Source organism: Desmodus rotundus, chromosome 2 (genome assembly GCF_022682495.2).
Source record: "Desmodus rotundus isolate HL8 chromosome 2, HLdesRot8A.1, whole genome shotgun sequence".
Taxonomy (NCBI): domain Eukaryota; kingdom Metazoa; phylum Chordata; class Mammalia; order Chiroptera; family Phyllostomidae; genus Desmodus; species Desmodus rotundus.
The window spans coordinates 170,984,591-171,010,930 of NC_071388.1; the positions used below are offsets into that span (position 1 = coordinate 170,984,591).

Genomic DNA, 26,340 nt, shown 5'->3' on the forward strand with positions numbered 1-26,340 from the left:
GCATTAACTCCAGAGAAATGCTAAAGCCCCAAGAGTGAACAGTGCGTGAATTTTCTAGGAGAAGCTTTCTGAGACTTTTCTTTTCCCCTTCTATAGAAATAACATGCTTTTTCTTTTTTAAGTAAGAATTACTTGTTGCATTGCGCACAAAACCTAATGATGGATGAATGGGTTTAAGGGGCTTTCAATACTTTTGGTAAGAAAAAAATTTTATTAAACCATAAAATTAGGAAGTACATAAGCAGAATTTCCTTTAGCTTGCCATTAAAAACTTCCCTTTTGTAGAAAGTTTTTTCTTTTTGCGATCTGTATTTAACATATAATTTATTGAACCACCTTTATTGATATAACAAGTCATTAGTGAGCAAAAGAAAAATTTAAATCAGACAACATCAGGCTGGCAAGTGACAGAATTGACTCTTCATTGTTCGAATGTGGTTTGGCTCAAGATCCATGGATGTGCTGGTTAATGCAAAAGGAGAAGTATGTCTAGGGAGGGTAGCCCATCATAGAATTCTACTGTTACCAGGTCTTTCCAAATGCACGAGTGAGTCGTCTTTGTCAGAAGAAGGTGCTTGTCACCGTTTTAGATGTGAAAATCCAAAAGTGCTTGTTTTTAATGGCTACATTTCTCACTCTGGGCATGGGCTCTGCAGGAGATCATCCTCATGCAGATCATATATACATGTAGGAGCAAAACAAAGAACTGACAACATATTATGAAATAGATGAGGGCCAAAAGGAAAAACAGATTGATTTGATGTGGCCAGCCCTCTGATAATTTGTCATTAAATGGTAAATAGAAAGGGATCAAGAGAATAAATAAATTCATAGTAATCATTTAATAAATTATAGCCCTAGAATAAACAATTTGAGTAGATTAGAAAAGGAATGCTGATGAAAATGTCTTAATAACAGGTAATATATGCATAAGAAATTCATGAAAATATTAATTAAAAAGGATTTTAAAAAATAGAAATCATAGTGAAAAGCTTCATCTAAAATGTTTAGATGTTGTAATATTATATTCCCACTGAATGCTTCTTTCTTATTCTTTTATCTTTCCTTAATCCTCCTTTTGACCCTTTTTTGATGAAACCTACAAAAGGAAAAGAAACAAATTTATGCATGATAAAATGATTTATTGTGTTATGTTATCTAAAATGTCCTCATTATCTTTTAATATTTAACATAACAAATGTGACTAGTTTAAAAGCCTTTATTTTGTCTATATCTTTGTACTGGACAACCTATTTCTAAGGAAGTCAGTTTGCATATATAAAAGTTAGCTAGAACAAATCAACATGTTTATCTTTATCATTTACTTTCAGTTAGATGTTTACGATCATTTTATTAAAAACATAAAGATGTGGCTGTGTATGACTGGTGGAGTATAGATGATTTTATTTACATAATTAACACTATTCTATAAATGTGTAATTTTATATTCAGAAGAAAATATTTAATTTTGTACATTATAGAAGACTTAAATATATTAGTATAGTCCTTTAAAATGAAAATTTAGTATATAAATATTAAAAGAATAAAATTATTTTTAAATTAATTATTGTTCTATGAAGACACATTAAGGGAAATTGCAGGTAATATCCATCAATATTATCTTAAAGTAGTTGAAAAGGGAACATTTATTAGTTAAATTATAACACTTTGTTTCTCATAATAAACAGAATTAATTTCATATTTTTCATAGATTAAAATTCATTGATCATTTCCATAAAATTGTTTTCTTAAACACTAGAAAATTAACACAAAGAATGTCTTCTTTACCTTTTCTGCAAGCCCTCCGACATGATTGACTGGAAATAAAATTGTTTTCATTCCCTCCACATCCAGTGTAACTAAATGTGAGACACTTCATGGAAACTGAATCGAAGTAGAATCTTGTGATGTTTGCTCTACACAATCCTCTGTCTGCTGGGGTCCGACACCAGGAGGGGCCTACATAGACTGAGAACATGAAGAAAACTTAGTAAGTCATTATATGATACTTAATCTGAGACTTTCATATTACTGTTTATAGATGAGTGCTGTGGCACTTATATGTGAAACAGTAACCTAAATAAATAAAAGTAGTACTTAGTAAAATGCATGTATTTCAATTCCACGAAAATGCTTAACTAATCCCTAAGTGTCTGCTAGACTGAGACCTCCAATAGATGAAAAACCAGATACATTTGCTAAGGGAAAGAACTATGAGTACTGTCTATATATATAACAAAAAACTAGTACATAACAAAAGCAACAACTATTACGCAATTTAACTTCTGATAGTTTGTTAACAATATACCCCCCAAAAGGTATTAATATTTCCATATCATTTGTTCAAGAATCAACTGTTAAAAAGTCCCGATGAGCAGCACCCTTACTTGTTGTCTGACATCACTGGAGCTGAGGAAGAGGTTCTTCACCTGACTGACAAACTTCTGAATGATGTAATATAATCACAGTGTGAAGTGCGGGAATTCAAGTGTAAAACACTCTAAGCTTCAGAGAAGGAGCACAGAAGAAATGGTTTGACTTAGTAGTAAAGTTTTCTCATAAACTGAGACATGAGCTCTAGAAGAGTTACACACGCTTGCAAAGGGAAGTATACTGCTGAATCAGTAAGATAAAACACTTGCATGTTGAAACCAGACAGACAGGCTGGTCTGGCAGTGGGATTAAACACTCTCAAAAACAGAAGATAAAAACACAACTAGGGTGACTCAAGGAGCACTCATTTCCTTAAGGCAAAGCAGAGAGCTCGATTCAGCCCAATGGCAGTATTTAGCTTGTGTGGGAATTCCTGTCAGTGAGAGGAAATTGCTACTCTTTAGCAGCAGAGCCAAACTGCTTGATATCGTTTGTGAAGCAACACAGCAGTTATGTTGTTGGACAGTGAGAAAGCAGCATAAGAAAACTTCAGTGGCTTTGCCAAAGGATGAGATGTGGGACAGCAAATGCAGACAAATATTCAATATTGGCAGGAGATAGAACTTTGAGGAATCCCATAGCCAAGGACGGCAAATAGGACGTGGAGACAGGAGTAAGCTGTCTGATGGCAAGTGAACCCCAGATGAATAGTCTGTAAAAGAATATGAATAAAGTGAAACAATTGGAGGTAAAAAATTAAATCTTAAATTGGTATATTTATGTTTACTGCCTCTTGCCTTGTATATGTTTAAGTAAAGATTGGAATGTCTTGCTATACCGCTGCATATAATAAGAGAATTTATGGAAATATAAGAGGAGTTGGAATTTTGTGGGAAGAATGTAGAAGAAGACATTTTAGAAGGGTGATATACTTTGCCAGAAACAACAACTGTAATCACATAAAGAATATTAAGAAACTCCCAGGGTCTATAAAACTAGGACACTATCCAAAACCATGTAGTCTAATTTATGCTTTTGTGCATCCTCTTTGGGACGTGTAGTGCATGATCGTTGCCATCACAAATCAAAACTAAAATGCACTGGACGAGAATGCATTCCTAACTTTCTAGAAAATGTTGAAATCTGTGGTCAACAATAGCTTATGCAAGAGGAATTTTCTAATAGTCTGAGAGACACTGCAATTGAGCCCTCCTACTGTGCAACCTTTTCCAATGTGCGTGCTATGGATTCTCATCCACCTGAGGGCTGGGGTGTGATGGTTATTATTTGTTACCACTTCCATCTCCATGAACTTCCAAAGTCATCACCGAAGTTTAGGAAAAATACCCTATAAGCAAGCACCTACTGGTGCATTATAGCAGAAACATATGATGAAATATGATTCATACATCCATTTCATGTTAATATTTTATACACAAGACATATTAGCCCACAGTAAGTTGCAGATACTATATGAAGATGTACTTGTAAGTTGTACACTTCTTTACAAATGTTAGTTATTATGACTTAATAGCAATGCTATCCAGTACTCGACAATGTCTGACACTGAACAGGTCTACACAGAACCAAGGGAAAGGTTCCTTATAATGTCGAACAGGCAAGGAGAAGGCAGAGAGCGGGTTGATTTCAGAGCAAGGGTACTGTTGACCAACAGAGATGTCATCAGAGAGAGTTTCACTACCAGCTAAAGTCTTAGGCATCACATTGCCTCTACCTGAAACTGTTACTGTCTCTGAATCATAAGGTGTTTGGCATGTTGCTTCTGAGAGCCTGGGATCTGGTGTGCAGACTGAATTATCCCTCTTAGCACATACCTGGTCCTACTCCGAGTGTCTGTTCGTGACTGACCTGGTGACAGTTTATCTCACTTTATTTAACCTGATTTAATTATTGCCTACACAGATCATCAAACACCAGTCACCTTTGATCCAGATTAGAGTCGAGGTTCCCAGCATTACAAATAAGGGTATTTTGATAGTGGGTTAAATTTGAAATTAGCCACTAAGGATGTAGTATTATAAATAGTTAACATTTAAAAGTTTTAAATAATGAAATAAATTATCATCAGTACGGAAGTTTTTATGAGGCCATTTTGCTTCAGAACATGAATTACACCTGATCTGTAAATTAATCCATTTCTCCTCAAATCATTTTAACTCCAAGCAGAAAAATATTATTGGGTATGCTAGCATAAACAACAGCATCATTAACTTAATGGAGCAGATGGTTTCTTAAGGACATTTTAACTCTAAAATTCTTTGAGTCTTTGATTATTGTCTGGTTCAATTTTCCAAGGTGAGGAAATTAAAATTTTTTGAAACTCATAAGAGATAAGCTTGTCTGCTTTCAGACAACATATTTATTCTAGTTAAACATAGGACTTAACTCTTCAGAATCCAGATTTGCATATATACAATGACAGAAAATGTTAAGGTTGAAATAATTGCACAGTGTGATTTTTTGACCCTAGATTATAATTATTCACATAAGTTTTAAAGATTTTATTTATTTTTAGACAGATGGGAAGGGAGGGAGAAGAGAGGGAGAGAAACATCAATGTGTGGTTGCCTCTCATGTGCCCCCTTACTGGGGACCTGGCCTGCAACCCAGGCATATGCTCTGACTGGGAATTGAACCAGCGACCCTCTGCTTCACAGGACAGTGCTCAATCCTCTGAGCCACACCAGCCAGGGCTATTCACATAAATTGAACATAGAATAAAAAGACACTAACCTGACTCTGTTCCTTTTCCAAGGGACTTTACTTACCAAATGCATTCTGTCTCAATCTTTCTGTTAATAATCAGTTGGATAGTTTCCATTTCGAGAGTATATGATAGGTTTCAGAATTCAGGTAGTTTCTTCCAGGAATTAGCATCACCTCACCTCGTATGACTGCTAAATTGTAAGGTGCCACTTCTAATTCAGTTTTATATATGAGGCAGTTAATGTAAACTTTCTTTTAAACCTACACATTAAACTTTGAATCTTATACTCTAAATCTTTACTGTGATGTCTTTCTTACTGTTCCCATTTTTACATGGCTATTTAGCTTTTAATTTTACAAACCAAATTGGGTTTTATGAACCACATTGGGACTTGTAAACTATTTTTTGTCTTCTGAGACTATCTTATGTAATTGAATAACTAATTTTTCCTTGAATACAAAGTTATTTTTTCTCCCATAATTTTATGGTGAAGAAAAACATATTTTTATTTTCTAATTACAAATTATCATTACAAATTGGTCAAATAATACAAAAGTAATGATTAAAAACAGAAGTTCTTTAGAATTTGACCCTTTACCTACTATGAGTGGTTTGGTATCAAAATGTTTGCCTATGCAAACATATATTACTATATCGTTATGTATTATTATTATCTTGATACTATTTGTTGGGTATGTTTTTATGTTTGTTCATATTTATAATACTTGATTTTTCAAATGTATGCACAATATTTTATTTGTGGTTCAACTACAGATGTTTAATGTAGTACACTCCATTACTCATGTACCGGTACATAGATTATTTCTATTTTCTTCAATTTCAGACAATAGTTCATGAGCATACTTGCACATGGGTTCTGATATTTAGAGACAAGATATTTAGAAATTAGAATTATGCAAAAAGCTATATTCGATTTATCTTTTGGTAGATGCAGCTGAATTTTCCACTAAAATTTTATGTATACTTATATGTTTGTAGTGTTTAAAAGTGCCTAAATATTATTTAACAAAATATAGGCCTTACTGCAATATATTTATTTATTGTTCATTGCTTGTTTTTCTTTTCATACCCACAAAAGTAGAAGGGTACTATGTAGAACTAGGAATTGCTCATAGCTCCTCAAATGTTCTACAAAATATAATTCATGTAGAATTGAAGATGCATTGATTTTTAAATGCATCATTTTTTTATGTGCTGCTTATAAAGAAAGAAAACACAATTACTCCATTACATGCTATCTTTGTCAGGTTCATCATTATTTAAGCATGTTAAAAAATGGAGAAATTCACATCTTAGAATCCATAAAGTGTGCTAATTCATCTATTTGTGTCAGCACACCAAACTTAAACATATACAAGCACGTACAAATGGGAATGGAAATGATAGCATGCTGTCCATTAGGCCAAAGCTGAGAGGAGGTCCAGTCAGTGACAAGATGATTACCACACAGATGTTTCTAGCACGTAGCAAGCTTAACATTTTACTAGGCTCCCACTCTACAAAACAGACTATTTTATGCTCAGCTTATTCTATGCTGTTGGGGATTCTCCAGAAGCTACATTCAGTCTTGCATTTTATTTACTTTGTGATGAGCTGGAAAAATAGCCAAGAAATATTAAAATAATATGCTAGCATGTTGACAGCAATTGTTTCTGTGTAATGGAAATAAGGCTGATTTACTTCAGTTTTTCTAATTTCCATGTTGCATGAAATTATAATGCTCAAATTACATAATACAACGTATTACATAATAAATATTAAATAGTTTATATACTAAAGATGTTTCAGAGTGACCCCAGTGTCCTGTTCTCATAAAGTGCCCTGTGGTCATAAAGAAAAGGCTGGAGATTGGAATGTATTTCTGATTAGGAATGGAGTAAATTTATTCACTACTTTAATAAATTTATTATTTACATGAAGTAAATCTGCACAGCAAAAAAGCATGTGTCTTTATCCTTTAACAAGAATCAAGTAGCATTACAGGGGCAGAAACTGGCATTCCATGTAGAAGAGAAGAGAGGGCAGCCAGTGGGAAAATGTGCAATGTGGAATTTGTTTCCAGTGTGTACTAGACCACTTTGCCTAGTGTGAAATGTAGAAGATGGACGACTAGAATATTAAAATTAAAAGGTTGCAGGGGAATAGACTGTGAGGGACCTTGTCTGCACAGAGAAGTCTTCGCATATTGAAAAAATGGGTAGATATTTATTGGGTTGGATTTCTTTCTCTAGATGAGTCATTTTCAACCAGTGTGCAACAAGAACTTTTAAAACATGCATAGGTGACTATTTAGTCAGGGGCACTGACCTCTTTTTCCTTAGATTGTCAAATATATAAATGACAACAGTCAACACAACTGTAGCTGTCCAGGGTGAATGTCCTGTCTTGAAACATAAATACATAGGTCATGTAACAGAGCTGTATCTTACTGACTACATCACATAATAAGGTTGAGTTGATTGGTTATTTCTTTGAACCAGAAATCCTTATGTACAAGCACCAGATTTATTAAAAAGTCCTTTGGAGCACAGAGGGTAGGTAAAAACTATCACTATTATTGTATTTTGTAAATCAGTCAAATTATGCCTTTTTTTTGTCAGATAGGCAAATATTTTTGGTGGGATGCAGAATTTCAGTAATTCGTTTATGTGAGCCCTGAGATGAAAATGACTGAAAACTGCTGGTCTAGATGCTGCCTAATCCAGGGGAGAGCCCACAGTTTTCTTCATCCCGGCTTTTTTCTAAATAAAGCCACAGTGCAGATGGACAATAGACATATGAAAAGATGCTCAAAGTCACTAACAATCAGAGAAACACAAGTTAAAACCACAGGGAGACATAAGCCCACACCTGTCAGATTGGCTGTCATCAATAAACCCACAAAGAACAATTGTTGAGGATGAGGAGGAAGGGGAACCCTAGTGCTCTGCTTGTGGGAATGCAGATTAACGGGGTCATTGTGGAAAGCAGTATGGAGTTATGTCAAAAACTTAAAAATGCAACTGCCTTAAGACTTAGCAATTCTACTTCTGGGAATATACCTGAAGAAACCCGAAACACTAATTGAAAAGGATACATGCCCCCCTATACATAGCAGTGTTATTTGCAATAGCCAAGATTTGGAAGCAGACCAACTGCTCAGTAGATGGGTGACTGAGAAAGCCGTGGTACATTTACACAATGGAATACTAATCTGCTTTAAAAATAGAAGGAAATCTTACTTTTTGTGACAGCAAGGCTATACCTGGAGAGAATTATGCTAAGTGAAATAGCCAGTCTGAAAAAGACAAGTACCATATGACTTTACATATATGTGGAATCTAAGGAATGATATAAACTAACAAAATAGGAAGAGACTCATAGATCGAAAGCAGGTGGATAGCTGTCAGAGAGGAGGGTGTTTTGGGACTGGGTAAAGAAGGTGAAGAGATTAAGCAAAAACCAAACAAACAAACAAAAAACAACCATCCCCCAAAAAACCTCTCATAGACAGACAACAGTATGGTGATCTCCAGAGGGCAAAGGGGTCAGGGGTGGTAGTAGAGGGTAAAGGGGGATAAATGGTGACAGAAGAAGACTTGACTTGGTGATGGAACACATAATACAGTATGTGTGTACCACATAGAATTGTGTATGTAGCCCACATAATTTTATTATCCAATGTCATCCCAATGAAGTCAATAAAAAATAAAAATGAAAAGACATTTATATGCTGAGAGAAATAAAGAAAGAAAAAAAGAAAAGAAAGAAAGCCATGGTAAAATTGCCAACTGTGAACAGCAGTTCAGTGTAACAGCAGAGACTGGGTTCCATGTCACACTCAGCTAAGAGCACTTACCTCAGCCTCTGACGCACTGCTGCCATTGTGATTTGAACATCAGACATTGAGATGATACTTTATAGAATCGTTTTATAAATTAAATTTGGCATAGACTTAAATACCATGTGATATGGAATCAAAAGCCTATTTCAATGCATATTTAAAAATAGATTAGGAAATTATTACTTTTCTGAGATTAAATGTCTTAAAGATTTTGAATCTCAGTATTTTAACACACCTATTATTAAATAATAACAAGGTATAATTTTTTTTAATCACAGTTGTAATATGCATTCTGCTTTTATTGTTAATATGATAATATTTTTCAGGCACCAAATTTAAAAAAAAATAAAATTCTTACCCCAATTTTTGATAGGTGGGGGAGGTGGGGGTGTCATGGGGACAGGAACAGGCTGGGTGCTGGTACCGTTCACTGGAAAACATACAGTCAATCAAAGTGTAAGACACCGTCACAGGCTCATAAACAAAAGCACAGCACAGCTGTTGTGGTAAGAAAAGCAAGCTTTTAGAAGTTTTATTCACATGGCTATGTTAAATTAGTGCACAGTGGATCTTTTAAAAAGTTACACATATAAAGATAAAATAACATTTTCCTGAGCAACTTTGTGATTGTTAGTAAAAAAAAGCATGAGGTTGAATGTTTAAGTCAATCCTTTAAATAATTTTATGGTCACATAAAACTGATTGATTTTGAGTGGAAGTTTCCAAAGAACTACTTGCCCTCAAATTTCTATAAACTTAAGGATTTCAGCGGTCCTACTCTTGAGCCTAAATGATAATACAGTTTTCTCAGGAAATAAAATTAAATCATGTAACCTAAAAACACTCTGTTGGATTTGTGGAAACAATTTTCATTGTAGTTAGATTTCTTAAATATTCGTGTTTAAATTTTTTTTAACATAATGACTAATTTCTATTAGATTTGCATGGCTAAAACAAAAGCTAAGTAAAATTGAACATCCTGTAAGATGTCATGTTTTTTAAAACATGCCTATAATGAGGTAAAATCAAACGAGAAATGAACTTACATGGATTCTCACAGGTGTTCTTGCATTCTTCCAGCAAATCGAAATTGTTTGGGTTGCCCAGGCACCCACCATATTTGAATTTATCACACTTCTCTGACTGGTTGTTATAAAAATACCTAGTGATATAGCCTCGACAGGGTCCAGGGTCTTCTCCCAAAAGGCAGAAATCTGGCTTTTCAAGAAATTATAAAATATCAGAAAACAATACTCTTTTTTACAGGTAATTTAATTATATTAATTAAATGTATACGAAACTAGTTGTGTTGAAGTTACTTAAGGAGTAAATATGAAAAATTAAAGGTAAGGTAAAATAACTTTACAATGGTACAATATTAAAATTTTTGTATTTACTGTGACATTTAGAATAAGGAAGATGCAACTACTGTCATGCATTTTGCTATTTGAATTTCAAGTCCTAAAGTTTTCATAGTAAATTAACAGGGCATTAATTATCAACTGTTTTCAAAACTTGAGAGAATAGAAGATACTGAGTTATTTTTACCCTTGGATTGGACGTATAAAATATTATGGCAAAAATTAGGTTTGATTATTTTTATTAAGTTTATGTGTATCCACATTAAGAAAGGTCTATAAATATTTCATTTGTTTAGGTGTGAGGTCTCAATGGAGAAAAAGTGTAGTGTGTTGCTTCAATAAGAAATTTCAATTAAAAAATTGGAGAAGCTTTGAAGGGTATGGGAGCTTTTCATAGCTATTCTTAGAAATTCCTGAATTCTTATGCCGGGTCTAATATCTGTGTTCAGTATGACACCCTGCACCTTGGTTTCCTATTCTTCCTCCCAGTCAGTGGAAGGGCTGCACCAGTGCAAAGGCAGAAAGGAAGCAGATGTTCAGGGGTTGCAGAGGCTTTGGAAAAAGCCTCCCACCCATCCTCTGTTAGTGCTCCAAAGCAGGCTAACCGCAGCGGTCACAGAAGTCGTGCCACTGTGATTGACGTTACAAGCTTTGTCTACAAGCACACTCTGTAAATAAGAGAACTGAACTTAGTTATTAAAGTATGATAATCTCAAGAAATTTTCATTATCAAGGACATTCTAACTCTAAAATTCTTTGAGTCTTTGATTATCGTCTGGTTCAATTTTCCAAGGTGAGGAAATTAAAATTTTTTGAAACTCATAAGAGATAAGTTTGTCTGTTTTCAGACAACATATTTATTCTAGTTAAACATAGGACTTAACTCTACAGAATCCAGATTTGCGTATGTACAATGACAGAAAATATAAAGGTTGAAATAATTGCACAATGTGATTTTTTGACCTTAGATTATAATTATTCACATAATTTTTAAAGATTTTATTTATTTTTAGACAGAAGGGAAGGGATGGAGAAGAAAGGGAGAGAAACATGTGTATGGTTGCCCCTTGTGCACCCCTACTGGGGATCTAACCTACAACCTAGTCATGTGCCCTGATTGGGAATCAAACTGGTGACCCTTTGGTCTACAGGCCCGTGCTCAATCCACTGAGCTACACCAGCCATGGACAAATTCTGATTTATTGTAAGGCACATTATGGCTTTCACTTTATTGAATAATGTTCCATCTTTTAAAAATTTATGTGTGTATATATATATGTACATATGTGTACATACATATGTTTGTGTGTGTTTGTATGTATATATATATTTGGTGCCATATAACAATAAGCCTTTGTTTTTCGTTTCTGGGTAGGATTTGAATGACCCTGTTGATCCTAGCTGGGCTTGCTCCCGCCTACTGGTTAGCTGGGCTCATCTGGCCTTGGCCTGCGTGGGTGGCTGGGCTTCAAGCTGTGGGTCTGGCCACTGCAGATCTTCAGATCTGCCCCAAAGAAGTGATGCAGCATGTACCACCTGGTCACTTCTGCAAGCTTGGGTCTCCCATTGCCAAGCTTAGATGAGCTCCCTTCCTCTGTGTATCAACAGCAACACCCTGTGGAAACCTCCATCACATCATTTAATACCTTGTACTGAAATAACCTGTCTACCCTCCCATCTCCTGTGTGAAACAGATTCCTGAGAACCCGGGGTCAGTCTTCATTGCTTCCCTACTACCTACCAGTTTCAGGCACAAGTATCTATTCAGTCTTTATCCAAGGAAAGTGCACTGAACGAAATCACTTTACACAGCTGTGAGAGATACACAATAAGAATGTTTTTATGGAAATTCTTTGTGCCTTAAAAGCAAACCTACAAATACAAGCTATCACTCTGTTCATAATGTCTCACCATTACCAACGATGTGAGTTTTCAATCAGTTTACTAGTTTACCACAAAAGATTAAGAAAAAAATAATTTTAAAATAGTAATCACTTTACAGTCTTTCCCTTGTTCTGTTGTTTTACCGTTAGTATTTTATTTTTGGACATGTAGCTTTATGGAATTAGAACTGATTTCTGTCCAGATCGTTTGGTGTCCTGCTTGACTAGATTCTCACATTGGACTCATCTGGGAATTTCTTACTTGGAGTGTAAAGGCAAAGAGAGAGAGAAAGAGAGAGGGAGTGAGTGATTGACAATGGCTGAAACCTCCAGTATCTGTGTTTTTTTTTTTCTTCTCACACTTGTCCAGCCAAAGAATGACAGCAAAGTTCATAGAGTTGTTCGTTGAGCATTTCGCTCCTACAATTTTCCAGAATTAACTCAATGTTTAATGTTACGGGCTGGGGGAAAAGTTGTCCTTGCTAACGTGACTTCTTTTTGTGGACCAAGGTTTTGTTTGTTTGTTTGTTCTGACACATCACATCATATATATTTCCTAAGAAAAATGTCACTTTGACAAAAACTAATTTGCCTACACAATGGAGAAAAACTATATGAAATATTGGGATTACAATTGAGAGCTTTGACTAGTTTAAAAGAAGAATGCTTCTAACATTTTACCTGGAATGTTAGAATATTCATCTTCCTCAGCATTAAGAGGGAGAGAGGCACAAGTGAGCAGCAGACATACAGAAACCCCAAAAATCGGTTTTATCTTCATTATCCAAATTACCTCTGCAAACCAAACCCAGATACATCTAATAAATAATGAGTTAATGTGGAATCACCAGTAGAGTAGTAGGAATCATATGCATGCCTCCAAATATACATGTTTTACCTCTAATGGATATTCTCATACATCTTTGTCCACAAATTCCATGAAATACACATTCAGTAAATATATCTAATCATTTTCAGCTACACATTCACTTTGCAACCTTAAAAATAGCAATTAAAATGGCAAAATTAAGAGACATGGCTGATTGCTTGTCAACATAGCTAAGTAAGTACTGTGATCCATTTTCATATGCAATTCTATTTGTCACATCTTCCCCACAGCTACTATTCTTCTTCAGTTAGTAATAATTATATTTTAATTTTTCTTGCATTTTTTCAGTATTTTATTAACGCAACTTTCAATTCCTGACCTGTGTTTCCCTTCTGTCTGGACCTTTTTTAAAAAAGAAACACCGTGTAAAGAATTACTGTAGGATTGGTGGGTGGGCTGGGTAGAGGACGGCAAAGAGGGGGTAACTGGGACAACTGTAATAAAATAACAGTAATAAAAAGAAGTTAATAAAGGAAAAATAAAAAGAAACATGTTTTCCAAATTTTCATCTTTGTTTCCTTACAATACACTTGTTTTACTTTTAAAATAATTTCTTGTGGCAACATTGGTTCGTAAAACCATGCAGGTTTCCAGTGTATAACCGCTTTCCTAACCAAGTCCTCTGAGGTTGCAAACCGAGATGCTGAAAAAGAAATGTCTACCATTCCAGGGGTCCTTCATCCCAGGTCTTCCACCCTCAATTTGGGGGCATATCTGATTCAAAAGCTTCCTAGAAAAGTGACTTTCAGGGATAAACCAACGCATCTACGCTCTAAGGGAAACTGATTTCAGCAGCAGAGGGATATTTCCTGTTTCCAAATGATTTAAATGCCATAACAGAAGGTAATGGGAAAGGGCCTTTGACTGTTCTGACAGGCCATTTCTTCTGTGCGTTGGAAGGTGAATGGAATTGCGTGGTGCTCACCCAGCTCTGCAGGAAGGGACTGGGAAGGAGCGCGTGTGCACGCCAGCGGCTCTCCCCGCACAGCCGGGACGGGAAGAGCGTTCTTACCAGTGAACAAGTGCAGGACAGACGTTCCACCAAACAGGTCAGAGAACTCTCTGTTCATGTGCCCAGTGAAACCGCTACAGTACACACCGTTATGGTGTGGGGAGTAAGAAAGTGACACATGCCATGTTGCTATCAGCTTCACTGAAATCACTGTGAATGTATAACGTATACATTCATTTTTCTGCAACAGTTTGGAAATGATAAGACATATTTGAATTCGAGCCAGAAGCAGTGTTCTTGTATCCCTTCTAAATTGTATCACAAACTACTTGAATACACAAATATACATGTATATGTGTGTGTGTGTACAAGATCCCCCTAGCTCAACTTCTAATTTTTATCTTAGTTTTGTAAAGCATTTTTCAGCGACTCTTCTGCTTCCATTGGATTTTTTGAAGTATATAAATAACCCTGTTACGCTTTGAGGGTAAAACACATGTGTTTCAATCCCACTGCTTAGGGAGCAGGCTGCAATGGGGTGGCTGCTGAAGAACATGGTGAGCGCTCGGTATGTAAATCCATTACATTACTCTCTTTAAAAATGGTGGCCTAGAGTGTTGTTCAATTTTAGTAGTTTTAGACTTTCCTTGGTTGCAAGGATCGGAAGCCAGTTGGGACAGTGTGGGTCAAAAGTTCGTAAGTCATTCATTGTAGAGAAGGTGGAAGAATCCAGGACTAGAAAGGCAGGTTTGAAGGTGAACCTCAGAAATGTGTACTGTCAGGGTCCTGACCACCAGCGCTGCTGTTGCCCTGCTTAGACACTAATATCTGAGACGACACGCAGCACGTGGTGGGTTGTGGGTGGTGGTTCTGGTCTTACTTCACACCATGATGATCTGCTTGAAACTACGCTGACTTTGAAAACCATTAATAGATGTAACCAATAGGTCAGTATCTCAGCACCCATCAGTTTAAAAGTAAACGGTGTATTTTACCTACTGTTTGACTTATATTTTCCTACTTTCACACTTATTGACCACATTTTTTCTACAGAAACATAGTTTTTACTATTTTGCTGACTTTCTATTTGATTGGTATTTTATTGCCCAAACAACTAGAGCATCACTTGCAAAGGTACTTGCAAAAACTTTCATTTAAACTTTATAACTGTTCAGTAATACAACTCTTACGTTTTATGTAAAGTTTTCTAACACAGAAGTCATCTTAATGAAGTTCATGGATAGCACAAGAATGGTGATTAATTAGTGGCTTGATATATGTATAATACCAGTGTCTTAAAAGGTTAAACCTACAGTCAGTGCAATTTTGTACCTGGTTTCTTTCAAACATCTTCCTCAAAAAACCGTTTGTTATGTGAGACATATCAAGATATGTTGTGACAGTTCAGGAGAACCAAGATGGCGGCGTAGGTAGACACACTCTGCCTCCTCGCACAACCAGAACTGACAGAAAATAGAATGGCAAGGAAGTCCGACACCAAGGAGATAAAAAATAAACACTCATCCAGATGGGTAGGAGGGGCGGAGACGGGAACTGGGGTGGAGAGTACTTCCGTGGCCGTGGCAGGACCAAGACTGGTAGAGTGTGCGATGAACGGGGCAGGTAGTCTGACCCCTAGCAGACCCCGTGGCCCCACATTCACGCACAGATAAACCGAGAGGGCTGGACTCAGAGTGGCGGAGAACGAAGCAGGCAGAGTGGCAGGTAGCAACCCGCGGCCCCACACTTGCACAGAGATAAACTGGGACAAACGGCGGGGAGCGAAGCAGACCCTGCAATCCAGGGCTCCAGCGTGGGGAAATAAAGACTCAAACCTCTGATTGAGAACACCCGTGGGGGTTGGGGCGGCAGCAGGAGAAACTCCCAGCCTCACAGGAGAGCTCGTTGGAGAAACCCACAGGGGCCTAGGGCGTGCACAAGCCCACCCATTCGGGAACCAGCACCACAGGGTCCAATTTGATTGTGGGTAGCAGAGGGAGTGACTGAAATCCAGCAGAGAGTGGAGCAGGTGCCATTATTCCCTCTAAAACCCTCCCCCACATACAGCATCACAGCACAGCGACCAGCGTTACCCTGCCCAGGTGAACACCTAAAGCTCTGCCCCTTTAGGTAACAGAAGCACCAAGACCAAAAAAAAAAAAAGGCCCAAATGACAGAACACTTCAAAGCTCCAGAAAAAATTCAACTAAGCAGCAAACAGATAGCCAACCTATCAGATGCACAGTTCAAAACACTGGTAATCAAGAAGCTCACAGAATTGGTTGAATTTGGTCAAAAACTAGATGAAAAAATGAAGGCTATGCTAAGAGAGACAAAGGAAAATGTACAGGGAACCAATAGTGATGGGAAGAAAACTGGGACTCAAATCAACGGTGTGGAGCACAAGGAAGAAAGAAACATCCAACCAGAAAAGAATGAAGAAACAAGACTTCAGAAAAATGAGGAGAGGTTTGGGAACCTCCAGGACATCTTGAAACGTTCCGACATCTGAATTATAGGGGTGCCAGAAGGAGAAGAGGAAGAGCAAAAATTGAAAACTTATTTGAACAAATAATGAAGGAGAACTTCCCCAGTCTGTCAAAGGAAATAGATTTCCATGAAGTCCAGGAAGCTCAGAGAATCCCAAAGAAGCTGGACCCAAGGAGGAACACACCAAGGCACGTTATAATAACATTCCCCAAGATTAAAGAGAAGGAGAGAATCTTAGAAGCAGCAAGAGAAAAGGACATAGTTACCTACAAAGGAGTTCCCATAAGATTGTCAGCTGATTTCTCAAAAGAGACCTTACAGGCAAGAAGGGACTGGCAAGAAGTATTCCAAGTCATGAAAGGCAAGTACCTACATCCAAGATTGCTCTATCCAGCAAAGCTATCATTTAGAATGGAAGGGAAGATAAAGTGCTTCTCAGCTAAGGTCAAGTTAAAGGAGTTCATCATCACCAAGCCCTTATTATATGAAATGTTAAAGGGACTTACCTAAGAAAAAGAAGATAAAAAATATGAACAGTAAAAATGACAGCAAACTCACAGTTATTAACAACCACACCTAAAACAAAAACAGAAGCAAACTAAGCCAACAACTAGAACAGGAACAGAACCACAGAAATGGAGATCACATGGAGAGTTATCAATAGGGGAGGGGAAGGGGGAGAGTGGGGGAAAGGTACAGAGAATAAATAGCATAAATGATAGGTGGAAAATAGACAGGGGGAGGGTAAGAATAGCATTAGAAATGTAGAAGCCAAAGAACTTATAAGTATGACCCATGGACATGAACTATAGGGAGGGAATGTGGAAGGGAGGGGGTGGGCAGGATGGAGTGGAGTGAGGGGGGGGAACTGGGACAACTGTAATAGCATAATCAATAAATATATTTAAAAAAATGAATAAAAAGATCAAGAACTTCATCAATTAAAACAACTATATTTTTTTGTGTTTGCTTTTTTGAAGAGGAAATAATTTCTTTCTAAATAATAATAGGGAATATTAATTCTTACAGCCATTTAAGAGAGAAGAGTGGAGGCCTGAGATATGGAGAAACAAATTAAGAAGCAATAAGGGATGGAGAATAAAGAGATAATGAGGAAGTTAAGAATAGAGGATATGTATAGAGGTAGACGTATTTCTAAATATTTGTAAATGAAGTCCCAAAAGAATATGATATATACTAAAATTACAATGAACAATAGGAAATAAAACAGAAACACATAATAAAGGAAATAATTTCAAAGGATTCCTTCTTATGTGGTTGACCATAATTACTAAAACTGTTTTAGAAAGAAACGTGTGCAATTATGTTTTCTGGATTTTCATAGTTACGTTTTTAAAGCCTTGTTTCAAAAGAAGGTGGGGTTCATTTCTTTGAGTCATTTCACCTCTCCTCCTTACAGCGGCTGATTCCCCCACTACCCGGGGTGTTTCAAAGCAATGCTGTTCATCGCATGTTGTTTCCACTTTCTCTTTAATCAGGGAAACATAACAAGCAAAAGTTGGTATTATATATGTAAACCAAAATGGAGGTTTCCAACAGCACAGTTCTGCTTAACTACTAATGCCAATAGCTCCAAATGGAAGGCATTGGAACAAAATACAAATAAATATTTAAAAGTTGGGAGTTAGAAGAGAAAGAAAAGAATTGCATGCATTAACTGTGTCTCTATTATGTTTACTGTTCATGTTAAGAAAGAGAATGATTCAGAAAGACCTTTGGCTACTCTATTTTCCTGCTTTCTGCATCCAGTGTTCTATGTACCCATTATAACATAGGAAAATGGCATTTCAGGAAAACTTCAGGCCTGGATGGTTTCAGTGGTCAATTATTCTAAACCTTTAAGGAAGAAATAATACCAATTTTACATGAACTTTTCTAGAATATTTAACAGAAAGGAAGGAATACTTGCAATTTAATATTGTGAGGCCTGAATCATCTCAATATCAACAGAAGATAAAAGATGTTATGAAAAGAAAACATTGACCTGCAGTAGAACAATTTCATGTCAAAATCTCTTCAAAGTTCCATCATGAAACAAAATAGGAATATCTTGTTTTTCTTTTTAAAAATATAGGTATCCCAGTATTATAACATTGGTACTTTTTATTCTATTAAGAAAATATGAAGAGATTATTGTGGTTCTAGAATTCTTTAAACTAAATTATTATTAATAGCTTCTATTAAATTTTTATTATGGTACAATAGGTATAAAATAAAATGTGCTATTTTGATCATTTTTAAATGTACAACTCAGTGGTATTAATTAAATTCACCATGTTGTGCAATTCTCACCATTACTCCCCCAGTTTTTTATCACCCAAACAGAAACTATGTTTTCATTAAGCAATAACTCACCATTCAATCCTTCCAGACTCAAGTAACCTCTAATCTTGCCTATTCTAGATATTCCATGTAAGTGGGATTAGACACGATTTGTTCTTTTTTTGTCTGGCTTGTTTCACTTAGCATAATATTTTCAAGGTTCATTCATAACACATGAATCAGAAATTCATTCACTTTATGTTCATGTATATTTGCAACCAGTTGCATACATAAGGAGTACATATCATATTGATATAATCATTTTGATTATTTCTCTGGGGTACCTAGAAGTTTCCTACATAAATTTTAAACATATCAAAAGTTTGCAACAAATGCTTTTATTCTGGAAATTGACCCCATTACTGAAATTTATTCCATTTCTACACTTTGAGAAATGAGGAATGATGTGAAGCTTAGAGATGGGTTATTATGGAGTTACAGATGGGAGAGATGTTGGTGAGACTCACATATAAGAGAGATGGATTGAGGCTGGCAGCAGAGTGGTGGGGTGTGTTCCAGTTGAAGGGTGTCAGTGGCACATTATGCTTGTAGCAAGAACATTACGTTTTATCTGTGCCATATTGTTTGATACTTTCCAAATCCTCATCTAATTAACAATATGTGATATTTATTAGGTCTATAAAAAATGCTACCATCACATTTTGACTGGTTATTCATTGCAATAAGTCCAGGTATCTTCAGGGACCTGTGGTGTACCAGAACGATTGGGACAGAAATGGTGCATCATTGGCACTCCAACTGTGGACCATGGTGTCCTTTTACTCTTGTTTTTTCTTCAACTTAGAGAGAACATAGAATCCCAAAGGAAGACCTGAGGAGAGACTAACAGAGCAGATTTGATGTGGGTCCAATTCTTTTTGTTATTGTTTGTGGAAAGAGGAAAGTGGAAATGATTAGGTCATTCTCAGCCTTTCGGTCGCTTAAGCTTAGGCTCTGGTTCCACGTGGCACCTGACAGAGAAGTAGAAACAGGGAAAGAAGGAGTGGGAAGCCTGCGCTCCTAGACATGTGTATCACACCAAGAACACAGTCACTGAGGATCTCATAGACCCGAGAAAGGTGACCTACCATAAAAAGGACTGTGGAATAACTTGTACCCTTTCTTCATTTTGGTGAAATTAATATTCAGAAATAAGAACTTCCATAGTCACTTCATGTCTTGAATTCAGATTTCTCCTAATGCATATGGTGATGATCAGAAAATTATAGTATTGGTATAATTCTATAAAATCTATACTTCATTTTGTCCTCAAGAAGTCAACTCTGAAAATTAAATTACTCAACTTAAATGTTTTAGGTGGTAAACAAAAAAAGGAGAGAGCTTTCATTGAAAATAGATTAATTGGATTGTAATACATTTTTCAGATCATGTCTCCATAGCAAAAATAAATTAATGATATAATTAACCAATTTTAATCAGTTATCATTGAACTTATTTAATTTATGCTAATAAGTAAGATTAAAAAAACACTCTGAGTACTTCCATTCCCTTTTCACTTCCATCTATTCCAACTATATTTATTTTTTATCTATGTATTTATTTATTTATATTTTCAGCTGTTTAGCTTGGTGTTTTTCTTCTACCAGGTAGAAATATCAGTGGAAGTCTGTCTTAAAAGTTTGTGACACTGAATTTAATAAACCAACCTTTCTTAAAGAATCTATAGCACATTTATGATTTTGTTAGATTGCTAGGGAATAATTAAACCTTTTAAGATGAGCCTTTTTCCACCATAGTTTGTCATCCTGTCCAATTATCATTTGAAATTCAATAATTTAGATATAGCAAAGATCAGAAAATTAATTCTTAAAGGATAGAATAAACTACTGTTATGAAAATTATAGTTTAATATGAAAACAATTTTACATTTTATAGATTGCTAATTTTTTTTTTAATTTAGCAAGAATCAATTCCAGTTGAAATAGTTGTACCATCAACAAGTGAAGAAAGACTAGAGTAATGGACAATCAATTAGACTAGCAAGCAGTAGGTGATGGCATAATCCATTGCCACAGAGGTCACGTTTCCCAAAGGAGTTTTGATCTAGTTATTGGAGGTAGAACAAATGCTATTGGACTGCACCTTTAAAAATGAGTCCTCCAATTTAGCATTACTAATAGAAAGAGGAACCAAATAGTACTATAAATGTCATAAAGTTTTCCAAAAAGACTCTATGGTTACCAGGAGACAAATTTGGTTTTACTCTAAGGATTTAAAAACTTTACTCTTACATCTATAAGGTTAATTATCTGTATTTAATACTTTTTCATCTTAGTAGGTCCCTATGAATATTTTGTATCATTTTATTAACCTATAGGTCCCAAATTAAATTTTCGTACTCCATTGAATTTTCAATGAGGTCATTCACCCTTTAGTTAAGGAGTAGATGAGATATAGATAACATGTCTTGAAATAATTATGCACTGGAAGGATGAACTGAAAAGAATCTTACAAGTGTTTTATGAAAAGATTTTGTTAGGTTAAAAAACTCTGCACTAAGTCAAAATTGACACAACTTGACCCCTCTGATGTAAATATTATGCTTTTACACATGAAGAGTGACTCTCTGGGCCGTATGTTTCCTGCTTGGGTTTGACCTTTGTGTTTATGTTATCATACATTACGCAAAGTCATTTTGTGACTAATTCCCAGAGCTCTGAGTCACAGTGTGGCTGTTGCTTATCTTTTTGTTTTTTTCTACATGTAACTGCTCTTGGTCCTCATTTTTTGGTGACATTCTCATACAAATGAGCCTTTTTCACAATTAAACAATTGTCGAGTTCTGTGGTCATGTACTTCTATATTATGTTTTCCTTTGCTAGCAAAAGCCAAGTTTCACAACCAATGAGGACATGAGAGTACATCATGTAGGTATATGTCTATTGCCTTCATTTCCATGATTACCCTACATGTAGGCTTGATTATATACATTTTTATTTAAGTATCTTAGAATATGAGCTCTGGTCTTTGGAGACTTATAAAATATTTCCACAGAGAGATTTGCTAATGCTGGTATAAAATAATTTGGAGTACAAGAATTCTAATATTTATATCTTATTTTAAATATCATTAATTAATGGTAATGAAAAAGTTTTCTTTAAACATAAGGATCTTACATAGTCTATTATATTTCTTTACATGTCACTACATAATATTTAAAGGTAAACCATATATTCAGAACAGTCCAAAAAACAGATAATTCATAAAGAATTGCCACTGCAAGCTTAAAATTATAAAAAGGCTACATACGACCCATTTCTTACAAAATTGTTTATAATTAAAAAAAAACATGTATTGCATAAATGTTTGCTTAAAAACTAAATGCAAACTTTTGAGCACTTAATTTTGCATTGCAATATACATTTACTTTATTTTCCAGACAGGAGTCAATTTTCATTTTAGGGTTACAGACAATGGTCCTCCCCCACCCCTCTTCACCTCCAAGTAAGTACTGATTTCCCCCCTAAAACAATAAACAAACATTATTTCTCATGTGCTAGGAAGTCTATTGCTAAGTACTCACATGTAAAATCTCTGAAGAAAGTTCTTGGAAAGATGTTTTCAAAGTAGAGTTGAGGTGGTTTTGTTTTCACCTCCAGGTATGGAAGACAGTATTTGTCTTTTGTCCTCCTTTTTTATATAGATCAGGAAACTGCGGGGGGCAGGGAGAGGGATGGGAGGAGTGGAGAATAATGAAGGGAATGAAATCTGATCCTGCAAGCAGTGAAAGGGCCAGCCAGGAATCTGCCCAAAGTCGCTGCAGTCTGTTGCAGCAAGGGGGAGCCTCAGAGGCAGTTCCAGAGATCACAGGCACGTGGGAAAGGCCAGGCTTCCTGGTCAGGTCCCTCCAGCTCTCCTTAGGATCATTTTGCCAAACTCCTCAAAAGCCTTTTTTAAAAAAAATTTATTATAGAAGAATCTGCCAAAGGAAACTGCTTACACTAGGATTTCAAATTCCCCTTTTTGAAAAACTATTTATTTTGCTTTCCAGGATTCTTTTTGTAATCAGTTAAAAAACAACTTACCAGTTACATATTTTTAAATTGTTATGTATTTATTATTGCATTGTTCCTTAGTGAAATAAACTTCTTTTGCAGTTTCTTATCTTCTTCAAGGGTCTCATCCATATTGTCAGTACATTCATGAAAAGAATCTGCGAGCTGTTGAAGTTCCCGCTCGGATTGCAGAAGCAATGCGCTGTATTATCTACTGCAGAGCGTCAGGCTGCGAGCCCTGCCTCAGTTAGCTGCTCCCTTTGCAACTCTGGTCAGTTATTTAAACTCCGTACCTCATTTTCTGTTTCCCTAAGTAATGATAATAAAAGGTCTTAGGTTGGATATACGTAGTAAATGGAATGATGCATGTAAGTATGTGTATACATATAAGTACATATAAAACACTTAAGATGGGCCTCCATACAGAGCAAACCTTCAATAACCACTCTCATATTTATTGTTATGGTTTGTGTTATATTATTTTACACAATGTGTAAATAGTTTTTAAAGATTTTATTTATTTATTTTTAGAGAGAGGGGAAGGGAAAGAGAAAGGGAGTGAGAGAAACATCAATGTGTGGTTGCCTTTCATGTGCCCCCTAGTGGGGACCTGGCCTGCACCCCAGGCATGCAGCCAGATTGGGAAGCGAACTGGTGACACTGTTCACAGGTCGGTGTTCAATCCATTGAGCCACACCAGCCAGGGCCACAATGTGTAAATATTTAAAGAACTCACTCAGCATTGCTCTGTGTAGGCTGATATCATTGCCATGAACTCTTAACAGTTTTACATGAAATTATGGTCACCTCAGACTAGCATCACTGGAGATTGCTTCAGGTGGCAGAATCTACTTTGCAGTGAAGACTGAAGTAATTTCATCAGGAAGCCCATTAGTGTCTTGGTATTTTCTACCTCGGATTCTCTTTGTGACTTCAACTTTCCTTCTTTCCTCTGACTTCTGTATGAGGAGGAACCTTTCCTCTTGTAGGTTTTTAATATTTATTGAGTAATTACTTGATGTCTGGCACATAGATTATCTCATTAAATTGTCATAACTAAATGAAGAACATTGTTTCCGTATACCTATTTGACAGGTTTAGGAAGGATGAATGAAGTTTGAAGAGCTGTGATTCCAGGCCTGTGGTTTGACTGCAGAGTCAGATGCTCAGATCCTCCTCTATGCTTCTTTCTCACCCACGTTCTGGATTTCGTATCATATTAACCGCAAAACTTTGCCACATAATTATTACCTCACACCTGCAACTCAAGAACATTCAGCGTTTCCTTTGTGCTCAGATTATTTTTAAAAGTTGCTTGTTTTTGGAGTGAAATGGACACTGGTTACATTTTGGCCAACCTACAAGCTCTGCTCTGATAGAAATAAGTTCAGTCAATCAGAATTCTTTGTTTTTTCTATAGAAAAAATACAGTATATAGTAAATGCCAGGCTTTTAACCAAAAAGCTGAGATAAAGGGCTGGAGGCCATAATTGTGTGTGCAATCTGATTACAGGGTGAAAGCTAGTTGAGAGAGAATGATGAAAAGAATGAATGAAAGTTGTGCATAACTCCTGAGAGAGGAAACGGGAAGAATAAAAGGGCAGGACTGATCAAGAGACATGAGAGAGCCCGTCTGAGCTCTATAGCGACAGCCCTTCCTCACACGAGTACAATTATTCCTGAGTACTTAAGAACATATATCCTTGTAATAAACTCCCCTTTCCCCCAAAATCATTTAAGAAATCTTTTTCTTGTAAAGAACCTCATGTGAAAGAGCCACAGCTAAGGTGAAATTATTTTCCCCAAAATTGTTGATTTCATATCTAAGCTGCACTTGGCATTAATGAAAAGTATGCACCATTGTGATCCCATGTAGCTTCCACACACCTGCGTGTTCTTGTGATGACGGGAACAGGGGACTCACTCACGGAAACCACTGTCAAGATAAGACAGCTTGTTGCTCTCTCGCTCATGGACTCTGTATATGTTCTCTCCCTGAGGCTGGAGTGAACTCCTTTCTGAGGACTTATTACTAGTTTTCCACTGTGTTGTATATAGCTCAGTCTAGATTATTTGCTTACAATTGTTTTCCTTACCAACAATTTGCCCATGTGACATTGTGTCTTAAACTGCTTTGTATTAATCAGTGTTTAGATGTTCCAGGTCCTCAGCTAGTATGAAATAGTCTTCTTTTCATTCATCATTCTCTGTGAATTTCTTTTGTTCCAACTCCACACAATTTGAATAACATGCCAGACTTTTACTGTGAGCTTGGTTATTTCTTGCCTCAGAAATAAAAATAATCCTCTTGTTCTTTGCTTGCCCTAGTTTTATCCATTAAGAATCTCATTTATTAAAATATATCAAATCTTTCAGTAAGTTCAGACAACTCTATACAAGTGAGACAAATCCGGCAAAGTTGGTTCCTTAGTGACAGTGTGAGAAAAGATCGCAGTGTTGCAGAATACAGAGCATCCCAATGAGAAAGGACATTAAAAACCAGAATATATAGAAATTCTGATAAATCTCTGAAACAAAGTTAAATTTTATTACATCAAACCCTTGTTTCATTCATTTCTGTCTGAAGAATGTGAGATTAAATATTTTACTATTTCTTAATTCAACTGCTTATCTTTCACACAAAGTAAGTCCTTAAGCTTCATTCTGGGTCTCAGTCATCATCCTTTGATTTGGAATCTAAACTACCTAGTGCTTGTGGTTAACTCCTGCAAAAGGAAATTGCCAAAAACTGGTAGCAAATGGAAACAATTCACCTTTTCTGAGTTCCGGTGTGAAAAATGAAAAATGGCATTTAGGTTTTAGCAAATTGTATTCCTTGAAAAGTGGTGTAATCGGTACGACATATACAACATGGCTGTAAAATTAACTCAGTACCTATTTCAACGTTGACAAAAATAAATTTTGTCTTTAGCCCATATTTTTGCTGATGTGTGCCTCTGTCTTGACCATTGCTGCTGAGAGCTTATTCAGCCTGCTCCTGTGTATTACAGTTTGGCCACGATTTTGGTACTAGGATAGGTTCTTGCATTAGATCTGTGTTCTTGCAAATTTAAAGCTAGAGCTTTCGAGAATGTCTTCTAAGCTGTGGGCTGAAACATCCATTCAGCAAGTTAAATGAACCCTCTGCTCTTTGTTTTGTGCATAGTTCTATCTGCTCTGGGTAAAGAGTGAGGAAAAAGATAAATGGAAAAAGAAACCCGTATGTAGTTGTAAATCAAAACACTGCCAGCTACAGTTCAGTTGCCTTGTTTTAAGCCAAATTTGGAATCTTAATCACTTCAGTAACAGTTGAGATGCCTGCACACAGTATTAAGTATGAGTTTGAAGTCAGAATAACTGACTGATTTATATTTGGACTGCTTTTTTTAGCCATCAAGTACCTTCATTTTCTTAATTTCTCAATAAGTGTTTCCAAAAGTAATTTATCTCATAAGGTAATA

At 36.1% G+C, this 26,340-nt stretch overlaps 1 protein-coding gene across 6 annotated transcripts; it reads right to left on the reverse strand.

Annotated features, from left to right (window-relative positions):
- Window positions 1-307: 307 nt before the first annotated feature.
- Window positions 308-22,516, reverse strand: LOC112305840 (tissue factor pathway inhibitor). Of its 6 annotated transcripts, XM_053918852.2 has the most exons (7): window positions 22,408-22,499; window positions 19,952-20,059; window positions 12,871-12,984; window positions 9,992-10,159; window positions 9,304-9,375; window positions 1,789-1,968; window positions 308-1,099 (listed from the first exon to the last, which is right to left on the reverse strand). In XM_053918852.2, exons 2-7 carry the CDS (start codon window positions 19,989-19,991, stop codon window positions 1,023-1,025), a joined length of 651 nt encoding a protein of 216 aa, XP_053774827.1. In that variant the 5' UTR covers window positions 19,992-20,059; window positions 22,408-22,499; the 3' UTR covers window positions 308-1,022. The 6 variants fall into 6 exon arrangements, 3 of the variants coding, with proteins under 3 accessions (XP_053774827.1, XP_053774829.1, XP_053774830.1); XM_053918854.1 differs by lacking the exon at window positions 19,952-20,059 and having other exon boundaries at window positions 22,408-22,516; XM_053918855.2 differs by lacking the exon at window positions 19,952-20,059 and having other exon boundaries at window positions 9,992-10,163; window positions 22,408-22,516.
- Between the last annotated feature and the right edge of the window lie 3,824 nt (window positions 22,517-26,340).